This window comes from Harpia harpyja, chromosome 9 (genome assembly GCF_026419915.1).
Source record: "Harpia harpyja isolate bHarHar1 chromosome 9, bHarHar1 primary haplotype, whole genome shotgun sequence".
Lineage (NCBI taxonomy): Eukaryota > Metazoa > Chordata > Aves > Accipitriformes > Accipitridae > Harpia > Harpia harpyja.
Window position 1 is genome coordinate 25,747,642 of NC_068948.1, and position 18,962 is coordinate 25,766,603.

The 18,962-nt window shown below is 52.1% G+C and overlaps 3 protein-coding genes across 3 annotated transcripts; 2 read left to right on the forward strand and 1 right to left on the reverse strand.

Moving 5' to 3' along the window:
- The first annotated feature begins 2,048 nt into the window (after nucleotides 1–2,048).
- Nucleotides 2,049–2,963, forward strand: LOC128146142 (protein S100-A8-like). The gene is made up of 2 exons (XM_052797283.1): nucleotides 2,049–2,271; nucleotides 2,677–2,963. Exons 1-2 carry the CDS (start codon nucleotides 2,071–2,073, stop codon nucleotides 2,839–2,841), a joined length of 366 nt encoding a protein of 121 aa, XP_052653243.1. The 5' UTR covers nucleotides 2,049–2,070; the 3' UTR covers nucleotides 2,842–2,963.
- A 3,230-nt stretch (nucleotides 2,964–6,193) lies between these two features.
- On the forward strand, nucleotides 6,194–8,155 carry LOC128146584 (protein MRP-126-like). The gene is made up of 3 exons (XM_052798050.1): nucleotides 6,194–6,369; nucleotides 6,994–7,152; nucleotides 7,814–8,155. The coding sequence occupies exons 1-3, from the start codon at nucleotides 6,208–6,210 to the stop codon at nucleotides 7,997–7,999; spliced, it is 507 nt and encodes a 168-aa protein (XP_052654010.1). The 5' UTR covers nucleotides 6,194–6,207; the 3' UTR covers nucleotides 8,000–8,155.
- A 9,272-nt stretch (nucleotides 8,156–17,427) lies between these two features.
- LOC128146088 (loricrin-like) lies at nucleotides 17,428–18,546 on the reverse strand. The gene is made up of 2 exons (XM_052797179.1): nucleotides 18,394–18,546; nucleotides 17,428–18,021 (listed from the first exon to the last, which is right to left on the reverse strand). The coding sequence occupies exon 2, from the start codon at nucleotides 18,000–18,002 to the stop codon at nucleotides 17,676–17,678; it is 327 nt and encodes a 108-aa protein (XP_052653139.1). The 5' UTR covers nucleotides 18,003–18,021; nucleotides 18,394–18,546; the 3' UTR covers nucleotides 17,428–17,675.
- Nucleotides 18,547–18,962: the final 416 nt, after the last annotated feature.

Sequence of the window (18,962 nt, forward strand, 5' to 3'; positions counted from 1 at the left end):
GTCCCCCAGAGGCAGACATTATTCACTGTCCTGCCAGGGCACCCAGGTTGTCAGTTGCTCATCACTCCCCTCGTGGGGCTGGGCACTGCGAGCTGCCTCCCCTGCAGGTTTTGGGGAACATGGCTGTGAAAGATGGGAATTCAGAGTCCACAGGTCTGTCTGCATGGGGACTATGCAAGTGCACAGGGCAAAAACCAGTCTCAGCTGATGCTTTGCGAGGCCAGCTGGGGAATGAGGATGCAGTTTTGGACTGTTGACAGTCTCTGATGAGTAGAGCAGGAAAACAAAAAAAGCAATAAAGTGAGTCAGGGATACCAGAATAAAACTCATGCAACAGTTCTTGATACTGCCCCTGGGACATGCAAGAAGCATACTCAAACAGGAATGGTTACCCTTTTGTTTTTCTGTTCCTACCCTCTTCCTGGAATCTATTGTTTTATTTTTACATCTTTTTCTAGTCTCTTCATTCTTCTAGTACCTGTTCTGCTAGTGCAAGATGGGTGGCACAGAGGTGACTGTTGCAAAACACTTGCTAGTTAATGCTCCAGCCAGTAAAGACTCTGACCTCAGATTTTCTTCTTGTTTTATGCCCAGTTTCCTCCACAAAGTTTCTGGAGCAAGAGGAAAGGTCTGGTACAAGTGACATGAAAATAGAAAGTAATGGAAAATACCCTGGAAAACAGTTTCTTAAAAGGTAGATGCTGCCTTCATCTTTGTTAGTGTTCAACCAGTTAGCATCATAGAAAACAGAGAGATCACATTAAAAACAACGAAGGGACAAAGTTATCCACATCTCTCTGAAACAGCCCATCTTTCTTCTACATTGGCATGAGAGCGCATAAAATTTTCAGTACGTTGCAGAACTTGCAAAGTTTTGGCAAGTTCTGCCAAGACGGACCTGCCCTTTATGCTCACGTTAAGGTGTGATGGTACATCCAGTGTTTTTCCCATTCTTTGCCCAGCATGCAAGCAGCTCAGCCCTGTCAGAGGTGATGGTGGGGTGGAAGGGCAGCATTTCCAAAACCCGGTGGGTGTAACCAGGAACTATGTGCAGAGGTATGAGATGGGGAGGGGTTCAGAAGTTCCCACCTTGCAATTTCCAGGTACGGGAAATCCTAACTCAGGCTCTTGCTTGCAGCAGGTGTGTCAGCATCTCTGATGAAAGAGGACCTCAGACATGTATAAAAGGGCTGCCCAGGCTCTTGGATCACTGCAACAGACCCATCATCTGCAAACCCTCCTTGGAGACAAGGGTAAGTAACACTGCAATGGTTCTTGCAGGAAATAAGATGAGGGAGAAGCAATTTTGAATATGGCACTTCATGCCCTATGCCTGTTTTATTCCAGGGTGATGCTTTCTACTTGGGGCAGGGTAGGAGGCTGGTTTTGATGACAGTACAAGTATAAATTAATGGCATTTCTGTGCCATCTTTAGTGGAGCTGTAATTGATTCCACTGGCAAGGAGAGCGCCCTTTGCGGGTGTCACCTGCATGGTGGCACCCACCAGAGAACAGGGTCTCTGTGCTCAATGTCTGCAGTGAAAAGGGTTTCCCACCCAAAGAGGAGAGGGACATTCGGAGAGAGAGGAGGAGGTCAGGGAGAGGCTGCAATGGAGCCCATACCTGAACTGTGCTCCCTGCCTTAAAGCCATCCTTGCTGTCAGTGGCACGGTACAGATACGCAACTACAGCCTGATGGGTTTGTCTAACTTGCCTGACAAATGCCTCCAGGTCAGTAAGAACAAGCTGCTTCTTGGGTGAAGCTAAAATTGGAGACGGTTGGACAATGCTGTAAAACAGTGATATTCCTAAAACCACTTATTACCTGCTCGGCGCCAAGGAGCTACCAACTGCTCCCAGGCATGCTGGGTGCTGCTGGCTTGCTCAGCCCTGGTGAGATGAGGCTCCTGGTACAGATCTGCTGCTAGGCTGGGGAGGTGCCATGCAACCCCCCCTTGGGGTGCCTGGGGTGGGGCCCAAGAGCATGGTGCGGGGTGCCTGGTTTTTGATGCATCTCATGGCTTTGAGGTTTCTCCACGCACTTTCTGTAGGTACCTCAAGAGCTCAGCCATGTCTGCAAGCACCCAGAGCACCGCCACCCTTCCTGAGACTCAGCAGTTCCCTGGAAACTGCACACTGGAGATGGCCCTGAAAACCATTGTGGATGTCTACCACCGTTACAGCATCCGGGAGGGCCAGCTTGACCTCCTCAACTTCAACGACTTCAGGACACTGCTGACTGAGCAGGCACCGACCTTTCTACAAGCTTGCGTGAGTGCCTCAGGAGCTGTGTTGTGCTCCCTGGAGGGGTTGTGGCAGGGATGAGGCTGAGGTTGGATGTTCCTGTGGGAATAGGGTGCAGACCCCACCATGGCTGTGGTCCACAGAGTGGGTTTCTGTGATCAGACCCAGCTTGTTCATGTACTGTGGGGCCACCCGTGCTCATCCTTCCTGCCACTGCAGGGGTATGGAGCAGCCAAAGGAGCTTGGGACAAGAGCCTATCCATCTGGGGTTTTAACTAGGGGCTGACTGCAAGGTAGGAGAGGGTCACAATGATCCTGTGGCTTCCAAACATTTCCCAGGGCTTGCAAGAATAAAACTGGCTCGGTATCCACCAGTGGGTGTGCAGCCCAGGGAGGAGCCATGCTAACACATGTCCTGTCCCCCAATTTCAGGACAGGAACAAACGTGAATACCTGAGGAAACTCTTTGAAGAGACAGACTTAAATAAGGACAGTGAGCTGACTTTTGAGGAGTTCACCATCATCTTGGCCAAGCTGACCGATGATGCCCATCGCATCAGCCACCGGGATGACCGCTGTATACCAGACAAGGATTGAGTCTCAGTGCACGACCCACGTAAAACTCAGAAGGAGTTGCTTGTAGGAATTGTGCTCTGGCTGCTTTCTGTCTGCTTGGATCAGTCATGCTTGTGAGACAATAAAGCATCACTTGAAGTTCACTGAGTCCTTCCTATCCCATCTCATGGATGGGGAGGGTGGGCACCAGCTGCAGCAAATGCATGGTCCTGCTGGAGCTGTGGGATAAAGGCTTGCCTAAATGAGGCACCCCAAAAACCCCAAAAGGAAGAGGCTTATGATTGAGATGTGGTGAGTGGGAGAGAGCTGTATTGCTCAGTGTCTGGTCCAAGCTGAGAGGGCTGGACTGATGGGCTTGGAAGGTATTAATCACCAGAAGACCAGCGCAAGGCATTGCCATCCACTGCAACGTATTGCAGTTGTATTAGATGTTTTCCCTGTCAGAGGAATTTTTCTGCATAGACTGGGAAGAGCTGAGCCAGCCTAGCTTGGGGAAGCACTTCCTATTTTGCCCATCCTCATCCAGCTTTTTCACCTCGGCCATGCCAAGTGTGTTCTCTGGATGCAGAATCACCCATGAGCAGGAAAAATGCATTAATACCCATGACAACAGCAGTTCACAACAGAACACAGCCTTTACCACAAGAACAAGCCAGGGTGCTCTTAGTAACTTCCATGTGTATTTTTTTTTTCCCCTATCTGTATATATAGCTTCTAGTTTGTGGGAAATTCTGAGTTTTAAAATTTTATCCCTAAATCCCAATGAAAACTCAAATTTCAGATATTTCCCATGCAGACAAGTCATCTGGAGTGCTCCCTCCCAGCCCTGCTGAATCACTTGCTACCCAGCCAAGGTGAAAAGCCCAGATGGTTTCCATCTCACAGTTTTCCACCAGTAAAATATTCTCACCAAAACCCTGATGGGCTCCAGCAGGGCACAAAGATCTTGTCCCTGGCTGAGCCATCTGGGAGATGTATTTCAGCACCAACAAACTGTTTCTGGGTACTAAATACACTGTAATGCAGCTCTGCTCTTCACCAAATGCTCAGGCACCACCACCCCATGGGACTGAGCAGGTAGCTGCCCCAGCACAAGCAAGAGCAACACTTTGTATGTTGCAGCACAAGCAGGAAGGTCAAGTGCAATGGCCAGATCCAGCCCTGCAATCTGCCAGAGCTACAGGAGGGCTTAGAGAGGGTCCAGCACCCTGCAGCAGTTGTGCTGTGCCTGGGCAGGCAGCAGAGCTGGGGCTCAGCTCCCTTTGGGCTGGACCAAGGTGGTGCCTGCCAAGCAGCTGAGTTTATAGCTGTTTGATATGGCTAAGACAGATGTGAATGCTTTTTGGCTCAAGCTAAAGGACTGTGAAATCCTTACCCTTGTGGCTCCGGGATGGGAAAACCTCTAGGCTGCCCCAGCTCCCATGGTGGCTGCTCCTGCCAGGTGGCAGCTGGAGCATCGCTGGTCTGATGATGCTCAAAAGTGCTCAGGAGCCAGGGCTCAGAGTTTGTCCCCTGGCTCCCCCAAGCTAAAACCACATCTAGCAACCAGAACATATGTCCTGTCCTGATCTGGACTAAAACCTGCTGTGAAACACAGCAAACCTCATAGCGACAAACCCTGCCATGCCCTCTTCCCACATCAGCCAGCCACTTGCCTGTAAACATGTATTTTGAAAGAGTTTTGCAACCATTGTCAAGCATGGGGTGCCCTGTCAGGGCTCAGGTCCTCAGGGCACAACCAACCACAAAACAGACCTTTTGCTTGCCATGGCTATTGGGCTGCTTGCGTGCCACCTGATACTTGCTTCCCACTCCTTCACCTCTGCAGCTCCAGCAAGCAGGGGCTTGCTCAACCCCAGTGGCCTTGGGGCCAGGATTGCAGCTTGCTGCAGCCACTTTGGCATGGCTTACAAGCACAGCTGGACAGGGAGGCTCCCTCTGCAAGGAGACCTGCAGAGCCAGGCAAAAAGTTGTACTAGCACATGTTCCTGTGACCCTGAGCAATACACAGGCTCCCTGGTCACTTTAGTGATTGCACTGGCATTTAAAAACAAAATACCTGGGGTCTCATCCCTGCTGCCTGGTGGGCACATCTGAGGGTCCTAGCCACCATCCCTCTTTGGAAATCCCTGGCCACAACCCACACCTTGTAACCTATCCTTGCTCTTCCCCACCTCCAGGATGATAAAATGACCAAAAGTACGTTTTCCTGAAATTGCTGCAAAATTCTGCAACTGAGCAGATGGTCCCTGACACCCTGTTGTGAAACGCTCCAGCCTTTCTCCAGCTGTTTTGTGCATCAAGCACTCCTGTTGTGAAATGCAGTGCACCCCCACCAGTGAGGGCAGGAGTCCCAGTGGCCACTGTGTGTGGACCAGGGCTGCATCCCCAAGCAGGTGCCTGCACAGTGCTGCTCCATGTCAGCTCATCTGGAGGTCCTGGAGTTTGCCCCAGGCCTGTCCATGGCCATGTTTTGGCCTCCACTTTGTGTCTGAGATTAGTGTCATGTTTGGCAGGTTAAACAAACCCCCAAACAAGTCAGCTGAATCAGCAGGCAGAGCATTTTAATGAAGAAGCACTGGAAAATCTTGTTTTGCTCCTCATCTTAGCTGCTCTGAGGCAAAGCGCCTGTGCTGGGTCTCTGCAACACTGAGAAACAACAAAAAAAAGCAGTGACAAAGCGAGGACACAGTCCTAAAAATTAAAAACACACCTTTCAGCCACACCTGGTCTCCCCAGCTCAGAGCATACCTTGGGTGGGGAGAAACCACCCTTGGCATTGGCTGTTGCTAACCTGAGGAGATGAAATGAAGTTCCGGGAGCCCCGCCAGGTTGGGAACCCACCCTGTATTATTCATCTTTCATAAAAAGCTGCTTGCTGCAGGCAGGGGATGGTCCCCCAGCACTGGGGCACTGCCCTCAGCACCAGCTCTGTCCCTGTGTCATGAAGGCAACCCTGGCCATGCTGTCAGTGCTGGGCTGTGTGAAGCAATTACACAGTGGGATGCCTTTGGGTGCACTGGACCATGCAGTGCTTGTGTGCACCAGGTCTGCAAGGATGGGGATGCTACAGGGCCAAGCAGTGCTGACTCATTGGAGAAGGGCAGGCATGATGCTGTGGGTCCCCTTTGTCTTGCAGCATGAAGACATTTCTATAAATGAGAGTAAAACAGGTGAAATTGAAGCAGCAAAGGGGAATGGACTTCCACTGAGAGCTGGAGAATTTCAGCCCCAATTGCCAGGTGGAAGGGGTGAAGGGGACCCAGCTACAGGGACACAGCTGTGCCCTGACCACCTCCTGCCACCCAGCCAGAGCACATGACACACCGACCTTGCGGGAAAAGCCACAGACACCCCTTTTAAGGAACTACCCTGGAGCCTTAAGCAATGTACAAGTATGTCATGAAGATGGACTGGAATTGGGTGAAACAGACATTTCACAACTGGTGGAGGGGCACAGGCGGATGGTCAGGCTATAAGAGATGCCGTGCTTGGGACCAGCCCCGCTCCAGCCTGAGGGGATCTCACTACTTTGTCAAGATGAGCAAGGCAAGTCTAATGTGACATGGGCATTTAAGGTCTTCATGCTCTCTTCCAGGTGCTGGCTGGGCCATTGGAGGTGCAAGAACCCTTAGGGAGCCTCTCCTCACCATGTGAGCTGCCATCAGTTGCTGGCAGAGGATAACCATCTCCACTCAGGCTCACCTGAGCACAACCCACAAGGAGAGATGTCTCCTCCTGGAAGAGGTTCCTCACAGCGCAGTCCAACCACTGAAAGGGCTTCTGGACATCAGATCTCATACTCTGTATCTCTACGGAGGTTTTTGCAGTGCCACCAGCTATTTTGGGAGCCTTGCTCCAACAGTGCCTGACTTACAGAAGGCACATTTGGAGGGGAGGGAAATCAACTCTCAGTTATTATCTGTAGTTGCACATCCCAGAGCAGAAGCAGGCAAAGGCTGCAACACCCTTCAGTCTCCTTTGGCTTGTAGATAAGAGAAAACTCAAAACAAACAGCTCAGACATATCCCAAAAAAGAATGACTGAACAAAACCAGACTGCATCCTCATCTGGTGTGAAGCAGGTGGCTGTACCAGAGCCTCACTGGTTTACATCAGACTTGCTCATCTATTGTGGCTCCTGACATTATTCAGTGTAATGGTTTCTCTTCAGACCTCCCAGATCCAGGAACCACTCTCCGAGCTGGAGAAGGCCATGGATGTCATCATTGATGTCTTCCACCAGTACTCAAGGCGGGAAGGGGACAGAGACACCCTGACCAAGAAGGAGCTGAAGCTCCTGATTGAGAAGCAGCTGGTGAACTATCTGAAGGTGAGTGGAGTCAAAGCAGGGTTTCTTGTGGCCCACATGGGGAGGTAGCTGGGCTGGGCCCCATTGCCTGAATATCTCTGGGACCTGGATTCACCCCCTTCCTACTCTGCTCTCCTGCCCAGACTCTCCCTGTCCAACTGCCACTTTCCAGACATGCTCTGTAGACAGATGAAGGAAACCCACACAGGTCTGAGTGAACCTGCAGCCAGCTATTTACCCTCATCACCTTACCTGCAAAAATCAGGGTCATATTGCCTGAGAGTTCCTTTGCCACCTAGGAGCAATGATGTCAGAAATATCAGCCAAAAAGTCAATTTTTTTTTTTTTTGTAACTCACTTTGATAAAGCAGAAAGTAAAGCGTTTTTAATCCAACACGCTAAAGGAGAGGTTTGTGGCTGACCTAACACTGCTGCCTTCATCGGTCTCCACGTTGCATGGTGTCCTTGCAGTGATGCTAGCTTGTTGCCCTCTGATTGCTTTATTGCTGCAGGTGACTCACTGCTGTACCCAAAGCAATCGGTGATGATGACACAAGGATGAAATCGCTCATAGCACCTGGCCACTGGGGACCTGGCACACATGAGGGTCCCAGCGAGGCCGGGGAGAGGCTTGAGCCGTGGATGACAGGACTTTGCCCTCACCCTGTCCCTTCCTTTGCAGCATGTGAAAAACAAGGCCACCATTGATGAAATCATGAAGGACCTTGACATCAACAAGGATGCACAGATCAGCTTCTGCGAGGTGATGTTGCTGATCGTCCGTGTTACCATTGCCACCCACGAACACCTCCACGATGTTGAGGACCAGCAGCAGCAACACAAACACCAGCACCAACACCACCACTGAGGTGGGCTGTGGTCCCAGGCCGAAGGCACCCATGCAGTGCTTGCAGCCCCTGGCTTTCTCCTCTCCATCCCTCTCCACCCACCTCCCTCTTTTCCTTCCTTCAAGTGTGATGGTTTTGCTGCCAAATAAAGATTTGCCCTGAGGCTGTCAAAACTCTTTTGTGTGTCTGCACTGGTTTTCCTCAAGGCAAGTCCTGCACCTTGCTCTCTCTCCCAGCATGACTTTAAACCAGGCAAATCCACCTTGGAGACAGGCTGCAGGTTCTCAGGGGCGAGGTGAATGCCTGGGGAGGGCAGGGCTCATTGCAGTGGGTGCTCACGATACTCATATTATAATGTGCTCCATAGGTGAGGGAAGGCAGTATAATTTGACAGGCCTTTGCATTTCCAACTAGAAAAAACCCCAACATTTTGGCCTGAAAACACTCTGCATGTCTCCTAGGACTGACCTGTGGTGGTAGGCAAGAGCTGGAAGAAAGGATGGGGATGGATGAGCACTGTCTTCTGGATGAGCACGCTTTTTAGGGCACTTCTGCTCTGCAGGGCCCTGACATGGGGCTGGAAGGGGGCTGGGGGTGGATGCATTTAGTTTTAGTGTTACAGCCAGCAGTGAGGTCTGGCCACTGGGTTTCGTGTGGAGAAGACCTGAGAACAATCCCAACTCCTCACTTAGAGCATCCCATGTTTGCACTGAGGAGGTGTCTGTTATTAATAGCTGCTTTCCAGAGTGGGTGGCTGGAAATGCCTATGATGCTGCTGAGCAGCCTCCTTTCATGCATACTTAGAACCTGGCTACTGATTTGCAAATGCCTTTTAGAGGGGGGAAAAAAGGAACAGTTGTGATTTCCTAAGGGTGAGTCAAAGCCCTGAAATCGCCCTGCTCTGTGAAGGAACCTGCCACAAGCTTCCCCAATCCAGCAGCACTGAAGCAAGCCCTCTGGTTAACACAAGACTGCCACAAGTTTGCTTCACCCCTGCTGGCTGGGTTGCTTCAGCTTCCTTTGGAGTCAATTTTGACATCTGAAGTGTCAAACACCTTCTTACAAGGTAAAATCCGCTGCAGGGACCAGAGTCCACTCAGCTCTGCCAGAGCCTGCACAGGGTGGCAGGTCCCTTCTGGAGCCAGATCCTGCACCCAGCACTCAATCCTGCACCCCAAAATGGGTCATGCACCCCATCCTACAGCAGTTTAGGGTCTCTGGAGCAGATAAGAGGCCCATACCCAAGCTGGTTCATCGCCATCATCCTGCTGGGGCAGTAGCACATCACCTCCAAGAACCAAGCTGTCCCCAGGGCTGGCCCATAAGGACATGCCCAGCTTTCAGGACAAGGGTGGTTCAGGTCCCATTTGCAGCACATCAGCTTTTCAGGAGCTCAGCACTCTGCTGGTCAGTGGTCAGCCCTTCTGTTCTTTGCAGCAGAGGGGTCTCCTGTGCAGGGGCCAAGCACACAAATCTTGGTGCTGGGGGCACCCACAAACCACCCTGGGACCTTCCCCCAGGATCCAGGCAGCAACCAGCTTTGAAGCTCACGGTGCTGATGCAACAGGATATTTGCCAACACAGTGGGACTTTACACTCCCCTGAAACCCAGGGTGCAGGACTCCTGTTGTGTCACCCGCCGGGGCTGTTGAACCATCGCACCGGAGGTGGCAAAGAGTGAGCCACCACACACCCTGAGCACAGCAGGACCCAGATACCAACACAGGGCTACAAGCAAGCAAAAGCTATCGGCGGGTCCTCCCATAATAGCAGAGTGGTCTCCAAATCTATACACATACTTTCATCCCAACAGAGCTCACAGCTCCCAGAACAGAGGGGACACCAAACCATCACAAGTAAGAAGGTGTTGGATACACCCCAAGTGCGCTGTATCCTGTGCTGCAGAAGAATTGCTCGCTCAGGCTGATGGGCAAGGTGCTCTGCTGCCCACAGCCATGCTGCCCGTTTGGGGATGGCACCTGGGTTCCTCCAGCCTTGCTGCCCCAGGAGCACTTCACCAGCAGCACGAAGCAGGGGCGGGGGGAGGGGGGCAGCTCCCAGCCCCACCTGCCTTCACCCCCAGGTTATAAAGCAGGATTCGACAGCTCCAAGCTGAGGACCAGGCTTCTGCTGCCACCTGGTGGCATGTGCCCCCGAGGCTGTTGGGTGGCCACCACCCCCAGAGCAACATGGGGAGCCCATGGTCCTGCCCAGCTCCCCAGGATTGCACCTCAGGGACACAGCGGCTGAGCCCATCAATCGCAGGCAGAGCCCCGTCCTGTGACTCCCCTGTTCATCACATCCCCTACTTCGACCCCACCAGTGCTCTTTGCAATAAGTAGGATTATACTGATTTATGTGTCAGAAACAAAAACACGCACTGATTTGCAAACACCCAAAACTCCTCTCTCACACACCCCTGCTTAAGCCACCACACAGTTTTGCTGGTAAGGGCTCCTTTCTTTCTCAACACTGCCACATCAACTCTTCTTACCTGTGTCCTACGGGGAGAAGAAGGGAGAAGCACTGTGGTTCCTCCAGTGTATAGCTCAAAGCATCAGGCAAGTGGTGGATGCAGATAAATACTAAATCCTCCTCCTTTCCCTGTTTGGGGGGGCTTGTACCCCACATCCCTCTCCCTGAGCTTTGCCCAAGTGAGGTGCAATGCCATCAGCTTGCATTCGTACCCTGCCAGGGGTCCCAGCCTAGCCCCTGCCTAAGGACTATCTCTCCCCCAACTGCCATCCTGTCCTGTCCCATCAAAATAGCTTTGGGGTGGCCCTGCCAGCTCCTCACACTGCTGACCCCCTCCCAAAGCTCCCAGGCTGGAGAAAAAGGGCTAAAGTCTACAGGACTGGGCTTTATGAACAGCTCTGCAATGAGGGGATGTAATCCAGCTGGGCTGAGCTGTGCCTCCCAGCTGTGACCTAGCCCAGCCCCAGCATCCCCATCCTGCCTGGTCCCCCTGCCCACCACGGACCCCCTCCACCCACTGTTGACCTCCTCCACCTGCTGCAGACCCCCTTCACACCCCACAGACCCCTCCACGCGGAGTCAGTGGCCCAGTGGCTGACACAGGAAGGGTTGTGCAATGCCCAGCGCTGTGGCAATTGGGGACTTTGATGCACTGTGCGCATTGTGTTTGTTATCAGTCTAGACACGCCAATAGGGATGAGCCACCATGAGGTAAAACTGGTCGGTCCTGGGGTGTCGGTGAGGCATGCGGCCAGGAGCTGACCCGTCGTCATGGGCAAACCCATGCCTAGAGCCCAGCAAAGCCAGCCTGACGCTGCTGTGGATGAGGATGTGCTGCCACAGGATGGCACCGTGGTAGCAGCAGGCTCGGAGGGAGTAGCTGGCAGAAGGGACTGGCTCAGAGTGATTCAGAGCAATTTTCCTCCTAATTCCCCTCATTCCCTGGGGGGAACGTGTGCTAATCGGAACGGCAATGATGGAGGGAGGAGTACAGTGGTTGTAGGTGCCATTGCCATGTGTTGCCCTCCCATCCTCCTCCACAAGTGCTTCCTGCCTGGTGCAGTGGCTTCCGCACGGCTATGCCTGGCCACCCCGCAGCATCCCTGGTCCTGGGGTCCTTCCCACATGCCCCATCCCCATGGCAGAGAGATGCTCTTCCATGATAGTTCATACAGAGATGGGGATCCGCCAACATAAAGCCTTAAACCCTGAGCACTTGGCCATCGGCATGACTCCAGCCCATGAGAAAACACTCCTTTGGCTGCGTCTTCATCAAGGGCATGGCCGGGAGCAGCAGGTGCTCCAGCTCGTGGGAGAAATGTTGTGGGGATGTTGGTTTCTCTGTGGAGTTTGTGCTAAGCAACCTGGCAAGGCTGCACCCCAAAAAGTTGCAGGGTAAATTGTGCTGCTGTCTGTGCCCAGTTGCCTGGCCATCCCAAATATAGCCCTGAAGCAAGTCCCCCAGGGCTGGGGCTCTCCCAAAAGCTCCAGCTCCAGGGGACCATAAGCTGTGAGAGCAGCCCCTGGGCTGATCTGGCTTCCACCAAAAGCATCCGTGTGCCAGGCAGCCCTTGCTGCAGAGGGCCTGCAGTGACTTGCTGCCTCTTGCCTCACTGCGCCAGGGTAAAATTTAGCTCTAGACCATGGTCTGCATCTCATTTACAACCCACTTAATTGCAGAGATGTCTTGTGCCGCGCTGGTGGTGTCAGCAGTGGTACGTGGGTGGCACAGGTTGGCTGCAGCAACCCCTCCTCTCCCAAACACGCTGCTATGAACCCAGCCCTGCAAATGCCACCTGGGAAGGCTGATGTAGAGCGTGATCTCATCTGGCTTCGTACCGTATCTGGCAATCTTGGGACAGTGCCTGAGCCCTTAATGAAAGCTGGCACACCCTTCATAGCAGGGAGGGCTTGTTACACCCCCTTTCCAGGTAAGCAAACCTGAGGTCATTGACTTCTCTGAGACCACACAGAGAACAGGCCAAGAGCCAGGCATCCTGCCCTGGCTGCCTCGCCGCAGCATCCCCACAGCCCCTGTGCTTTGTTCTTCCCCTGGGACCCCTGGGGCAGCCTGGCCTCATGCACAGCTTGATGTGCTCCATGGGGGCTGAAATGCAGCTTGGCCCCATGCACAACTCAGTTTGCTCCATCGGGGTTGAAATGCAGCCTGGCACTGAGGCCATACCACTGGGATGGGTGGTGGCTGTCCCTGTCCCATCGAGATGTATAGTAAGTGACTCTCCCACAGGAGGGAGCTCATAACCCTGTTGGTCATGGCCACCTAGGGCTGGCTTCACTGGGGGTGTCACTCTTTGGAGCAGGCTGCCCTGTTTGAAAAGCAGCTCGGTGCTCTTTCTCCTTTCTTGCGAAAGAAACCACAGCTCTGCTGCTGTTGTCCAAGCTGGACAAATGTGAATGTAGTCTAGGCCCAGTGGCAGCCCACATGAGACATAAGGGACAGCCTCAAAAATTAGATTAAAACCATGTTTTCTGCAGGAAGTTTTTTTGTCTCTGACATTTTTAAAGCTTTGGCATTGCAAAGCCCCACGAACTCACAAATCACCTTGGCTGTAAAGGAAAAAAACCTTTTTGGGGAAGCTAAATGCAAACTTTCATATATGAAGAGAACATCTGGTTAGCTTTTTTTTTTGATCCAAGGAGACGTCTCCAGTGCAAACCCCTGTGCAAAACCCTGCACTCCCCCCTCAGGTCCCTAAACAATGCCCGCGGAGAGCAGAGCTGCACGCTGACCTACATACATCTTTCCCAGGTGTGCTGGTAAACATCCTCCCTGGGGAAGGATAATGAGGGAGGCTCCCTGGAAAGTGCAGCAATGCGGAGAAGCAGCCAGAGAACAGGACTGACCGGAAGAAATCCTCACCCTCCACCCACTCCCCGGCAGCCTGCAAGGAGCTTGCACAGAGCTGCTCCCACCAGTCCGATCTGCGCCCGTCGGCTGGTTGATGCAGGTGAGCAGGGTGAGTCTCCACCATTTCTTTTTGTACTTGAAATCAGCTTTTCTATTTTCAGGGCCAATTTGCAACCTGTCCTTCCCAGGAGGGCTTGGGGCAGCAGGGACTAAAGACACAAGCACAGGATTAGCTGCCCAGACTCCCTCCGCCCAGCCCCAAGTGCAGTGCATGTGTAGACACGGCACTTTACTTAGTTGCAAGAGCTGATTCATTCAACCCAACAAGTGCCTGAGATGGCTACAGGGAACCCTGTCCTTTTAATTTAAGCAGGGAATGGGAAAGTGGAGAAATGAAGTGAATTAAGGTGAAAGTTGCGAGAGTAGCCAGGGCGGTGGGCAGCCCAGCTTTTAGCATCCAGCAAAGGGAGGTTTCTTTTTACCTCTGGCAAAGAAATTTAGAAAGGCTGAAACTGAACTGAATATGTTTTGAGTTATTGGAAGGGAACGTGGCGGTTTTCCTGCGGGCAAAGCTGCCCCTGCTCCTTGCTGTGTCCTCAAGTTTTGCTCCTCTCCAGGACTGGAGACATGTCTAAGCTCATTAAAGCTATCACTGACATGATGGAGAGTTACCAGGGCAATGCCAGGAAGAGGAAGAAATCTGAGCCATTCAGTAGAAGTGAGTTCAAGAAGCTGATCCAGCAGGAGTTTGCTCCTGTCAAGGTAACTGTACGGGCTTAAGGTTGCAAAGATGGATGGGAAAGGTGCTGGGGTGGTACTTATGGGTCATCAGGGGTTATGAGGGGTCCTGCAACACTCACCCCACACCCAGGGTTGGAATTGGATCTCTTCAGTCTTTAATTTTGCTGGGGTTGAGCATTGTGGGCAATTTCCTTGGGTTTGTATTGCAAGGCAGCAAAGTCCCTGTGCACCCCTTCCGGTCCAGCTGTCCCCATTTTCCTGCAGGGAAGGGGAGGTCCAGGGTGAGGAAAGGGTGCCTAGTCCTGCTGTGCCTTCATTTCCTCCCTGGGCAAATCCAGGTGTAATACCATGCTATGAAACCTTAGCATTGGGCTCTGTGCAACCTCCGCTGCCTGCTGCGACTATCCTTTTCATTGCACTGCCCTTGCAATAAAGGGACCCAGCCCTCGCTTCACCTTGCCCCTTTGGGAAGGTCTGATGGGCTCCTGTCCTCTCAGAGGTCACCCACCAGCAAGTACAGATACATCACCAGCCTGCCGGATTCGGACACCGAGCCCATGAACAAGAAGGAGAGGGGCTCTGCCAAACCCTGTGTGTACTGAAGGGCATCTGCTGCTGCTCCTGGGGCACAGAGATGAGCAGGTAAGTGAGAGCTCAGGGAGGGCGGCAAGTAGGCGAAACTCCCAGACAGCATTTGCATTGCCTCATTAGGTGGGGACAGATCCTTCCTTGGGACCAGTGTCACCCTGAGGTGGTGTGTGGCTCCCCAGGTCTGCTTTACCCCTTGTGGTTGTCCCAGCAAGCCCAATCCATCAGGGAGGATGGGGTGGATCCAGGAGCTGAGCTCCAGCTCCATGGGGACCCAGAGAGTATTTAATCAGCTCTAATAACTCCAACAAAATTGCACAAGCTTATCGGGCACAAGCTTAGTGCAAAGCAGAGGTATTGCAGGGCAGGCGGTGGGGAAATGGGGGCTGGCGGGGGGCGCATGGCAGCCTCAGCAGGGCTTTGGGGCAGTTGCAGGTGAATTCCCCCATAGGTTTTCTTCCCTTTCCTGTAGGATCCCTGAATTGCCCTGTGGGCGGACAGAGGCACCAGCAACGTGTGGGCACGGTATGGTCACCTTCTGGGCTCTCTCTACTCCTCTGGTGCAGGCAACGCCTGCCCTTGCACCAGTGGCAGGGGAGATGTGAAGACAGTGCCCCACTCCACGTATTACCTCCATGAGGCAAAAATAACCCTGGGTCTCTTGTTTTGTCCCGATGCTCCACGGGTGTCTCTTTGGGGTGCTTTGCAAACGCAGCTTGAAGGCTGGGGGGTGGGGCAGGTGGGGACAGATTTGCTGTTTTCTTCTCAGGAACACAACAGCAGAGCAACGGCTGACATATCAACCCCTTCCTCCATGAGCTCCTTTTGTTTTTAATGGGTAGAAAGTGAAAAATCACTAGACAATAGGGCTGGAATGAACCATGCAATTAGTTGACTCAGGCTGTACAGTAATAACGAATAAAGACTGGCAATTCTTCAGGGAAAATTAAAGGTCTGTGGTTGGGAGTTCATCTCCAGCTCATTTGAAGTCAACAGCAAAATTTCCATGGGTTTGGGGGGGGACCAAAAATGCACCTCAACACTTATGAGGATGTTTCAGTCTAATAAATGCAGCTGGGGCAGCTTGCTGGCTTTCTTCTCCATTAAAAAAAGGGAAGCCCAGCCCTCATTTTTTTTATTTTATGGAAAGTTTTTACCTATGTCTTTGCGTAATTAACCTGCACAGAGCTGCGCAAAGAAATGCCACCAACAGTGACTGGCCAGAGGATGAGGAAATACGACTGCTTTCCTTGGCCATGCTCAGTTAGAACATTGCTCCCAACAAATAAACCAATAAAACAAGGCTGTTTTAATAGCAAGGGGGGGATGGTAGAAACCCTGAGTTTCACTGGAAAAAAATGTTACAGATAGTTACCAGGCCTGTAATATTTATATCCCCATCTGCAAGTGTTTGGAAAGTCAGGGGAAGACATGTAATTTCTGACAAGGATTCGCTTTATGATCACTTTACTACATGGATGAATGTTTTCTGCAGTAGTTTATTCCTCTCAAGCTAATGAGTGCAGGATCCGGTCCTTCAGCCATTACCTGTCTGAATGGGTTAATATATCAGCCATCTTAACTGTGATGTTTATGCATTGTAAATATCCAAAAGGAATTTTTTTTTGGCTTATTTTTCTTCTTCTATGGTTGTAATACCATAAAAAAGCAATAAAAACTGTGCAACACAATGCCTGCCTGATTTTCATGAGCCGCCTGGTGATCACAAGTAGCCCTCTTGGGTAGGAGGTTGCTCAAAGCTGCGTAAAAAAAGCTGTCATGGTGGGGAAGCCCCAAGGGGACGGGGCAGGAATGCAAAGCTCTGGGGGTCTGGGGGCACCAAGGATACCCACAACCAGTGCTACACCCTGGGTATAGGGCCCAGGCAGGACATGCTGTGGAATGGTGTTGTGGTTTAAGCCCAGCTGGCAACTAAGCACCACGCAGCTGCTTGCTCAGTCCCCCCACCCAGTGAGATGGGGGACAGAATTGAAAAAAAAGTAAAACTCATGGGTTGAGATAAAGACAGTTTAATAGGACAGAAAGGAAGAAAATAATAATAATGATAATAATAATAATAAAAATAATAATAAAAATAATAATAAAAATGACAATAATAATAATGAAAGGATTGGAATATACAAAACAAGTGATGCACAATGCAATTGCTCACCACTCGCCGACCGATGCTCAGTCAGTTCCCGAGCAGCGATCTGCCCCCCCCCAGGCCAACTCACCCCAGTTTATATACTGGGCATGACGTCACAAGGTATGGAATATCCCTTTGGCCAGTTTGGGCCAGCTGTCCTGGCTGTGTCCCCTCCCAACTTCTTGTGCTCCTACAGCCTTCTTGCTGGTTGGGCATGAGAAGCTGAGAAATTCTTGACTTAGTATAAACACTACTTAGCAACCACTAAAAACGCCTGTGTCTTATCAACATTATTCTCATACTAAATCCAAACCATAACACTATACCAGCTACTACGAGGAAAATTAACTCTATCCCAGCCAAACCCAGGACAGATGGGGAGATGTTTTTGTGCTTTCCCCATCACCTGGGACCCGGCGATCCTGGCTGGCGGAGGACAGTAGAGCTGGTGAGCACCCAGGGATGATCCACACTGACTGTGGCCAGTCACCGGACCATCAAGAGAGTTCAGAGAGAAACCAGATCTGCACAAATGGCACAAACATGTTTGTTAATCCAGCTGTGCCCCTATAGTGTGCATGGAAAATAAGGACGAGGAGTTTAAGGAAATGCCAACACAAGAGAGGTCTTGGGAACTTAATGCTTTATTGTCTCATGGGCCCCTCATGGGGGCAAAGCACAGCCTGGTGCATCCGGCGGAGGCAGCAGGGAACCACAAGTGATGCCCCTTCCCCAGGGACCGATGGTCCTGGAGGGCAGAGGAGAGGGTTTGCAGCCAGGCAGCTCCTGGGGCTTGCAAAGCTTTGGGGAGGCCGGAGGGAGCTGGTCCATGTGTGGCCTTTGCTGCTGGAGCCGGGGTGTGCGGGCCACCCCATCACTTCAGCTTCTGCGAGGGCAGCTGGTGGACCTGCTGCTGCTGCTGCTGCTGGCACTGGACCTGTGGCTTCTCATGGCAGCTGGAGCCACTGCTGCTGTGGCAGCTGCCACTGCTGCCAGAGCTGTGACAGCCACCGCTGCCACCGGAGCTGTGGCAGCCACCAGTGCTGCCGGAGCTGTGACAGCTGCTGCCGCTGCCGGAGCTATGACAGCCACTGCCACCGCTGCTGTGACAGCCACCGCTGCTCCCGTGGCAGCCTCCGCTGCTCTGGCAGGTGTAGCGCTCCTGCCTGTGGCACTGGTCCTTGTCCTGGCGGGAGCACATTGTCGTGTTTTAGGGTGACCTGGGGGAAAATGGAGCTGTCTGGGGCTACTGCATGTCCTACCACCCTGACTGCCCCAGCACCCTCATCCTGGGGCCCCTGTGCCTGCCCCATTTGCAATCCCACCCCCAGCACTGCTGTGCAGGATCCCAGAAGACCCCCCAGGTCTGGTGCAGTGCCCTGCATTCACCGAGCAAGGATTTAATCAGCTGGGTGTAGCAGCATGGCTTGGCCCAGTCACGAGTCAGGTCCTCGCCTCCCTCCATGCATCCTGCCACCTTGCAAGCATCCCCACACCCCAGCAGCAGGGTTTGCATTAAACCTGTGCTCTGCATCCCTTGCTGGGAAATGAGTCCCCAAAGAAGGAAAATCCATCCATGCTGCCAGACTTACCTGAGCTTGAGAGGAAAACAAGAGGAGGGAATGAAGATCCCTGGGACAGGAGCAGTTTTATAGAGATCTCAGATCCATTTCCCCGGAAATGAGACAGCTCTCTGTCACAGCAATCTATTAATTTAATACCCAATCCCCATCAAACCGCCCTCTGTTTACATTGCTTGCCTGACTCATTCATGATGGGTATCGTTCCTTTTTTATCTATTTCCTGTGCCACATAAGTATCTAATTGCCAGCCTCACCTGCCCTTAATAGGAAAACCTGTGGGTGCCTGGGTTTCCAAAGGCTCGTCTGTTTGGGATTTGTTTTGTTAAATTAAATCCAGGCATAATTATAGCCCCATCCCATGAGACTCTGCTCTCAGAGTCTAATCCCTGCTATTGAGCCAGCACCAGATAAAGCCAGAAATAATCCAGGTAAAAAGGAGTGGAAAGTTGCTCTCTCTTCTCCCTTAGATCCTCGGTCTAAAAGAGCCGCCATGGCCGTGGGGACAGCCAGTGGGGCGAGGACAAAGTCCTCCTGGGCTTCCTCTAGAGAAGGGACTCAGGTCTTCAGCAGGGGTTTTC

What these genes read in the sequence shown, in the direction of transcription:
- LOC128146142 (XM_052797283.1), top strand. Translation starts at nt 2,071, where the DNA reads ATGTCTGCAAGCACCCAGAGCACCGCCACCCTTCCTGAGACTCAGCAG. An exon ending in CGACCTTTCTACAAGCTTGC is followed by an intron (nt 2,272 to 2,676) that starts GTGAGTGCCTCA and finishes CCCCAATTTCAG; the next exon opens with GACAGGAACAAACGTGAATA.
- LOC128146088 (XM_052797179.1), bottom strand. Translation starts at nt 18,002, where the DNA reads ATGTGCTCCCGCCAGGACAAGGACCAGTGCCACAGGCAGGAGCGCTAC.
- LOC128146584 (XM_052798050.1), top strand. Translation starts at nt 6,208, where the DNA reads ATGTACAAGTATGTCATGAAGATGGACTGGAATTGGGTGAAACAGACA. An exon ending in ACTTTGTCAAGATGAGCAAG is followed by an intron (nt 6,370 to 6,993) that starts GCAAGTCTAATG and finishes GTTTCTCTTCAG; the next exon opens with ACCTCCCAGATCCAGGAACC. An exon ending in AGCTGGTGAACTATCTGAAG is followed by an intron (nt 7,153 to 7,813) that starts GTGAGTGGAGTC and finishes CTTCCTTTGCAG; the next exon opens with CATGTGAAAAACAAGGCCAC.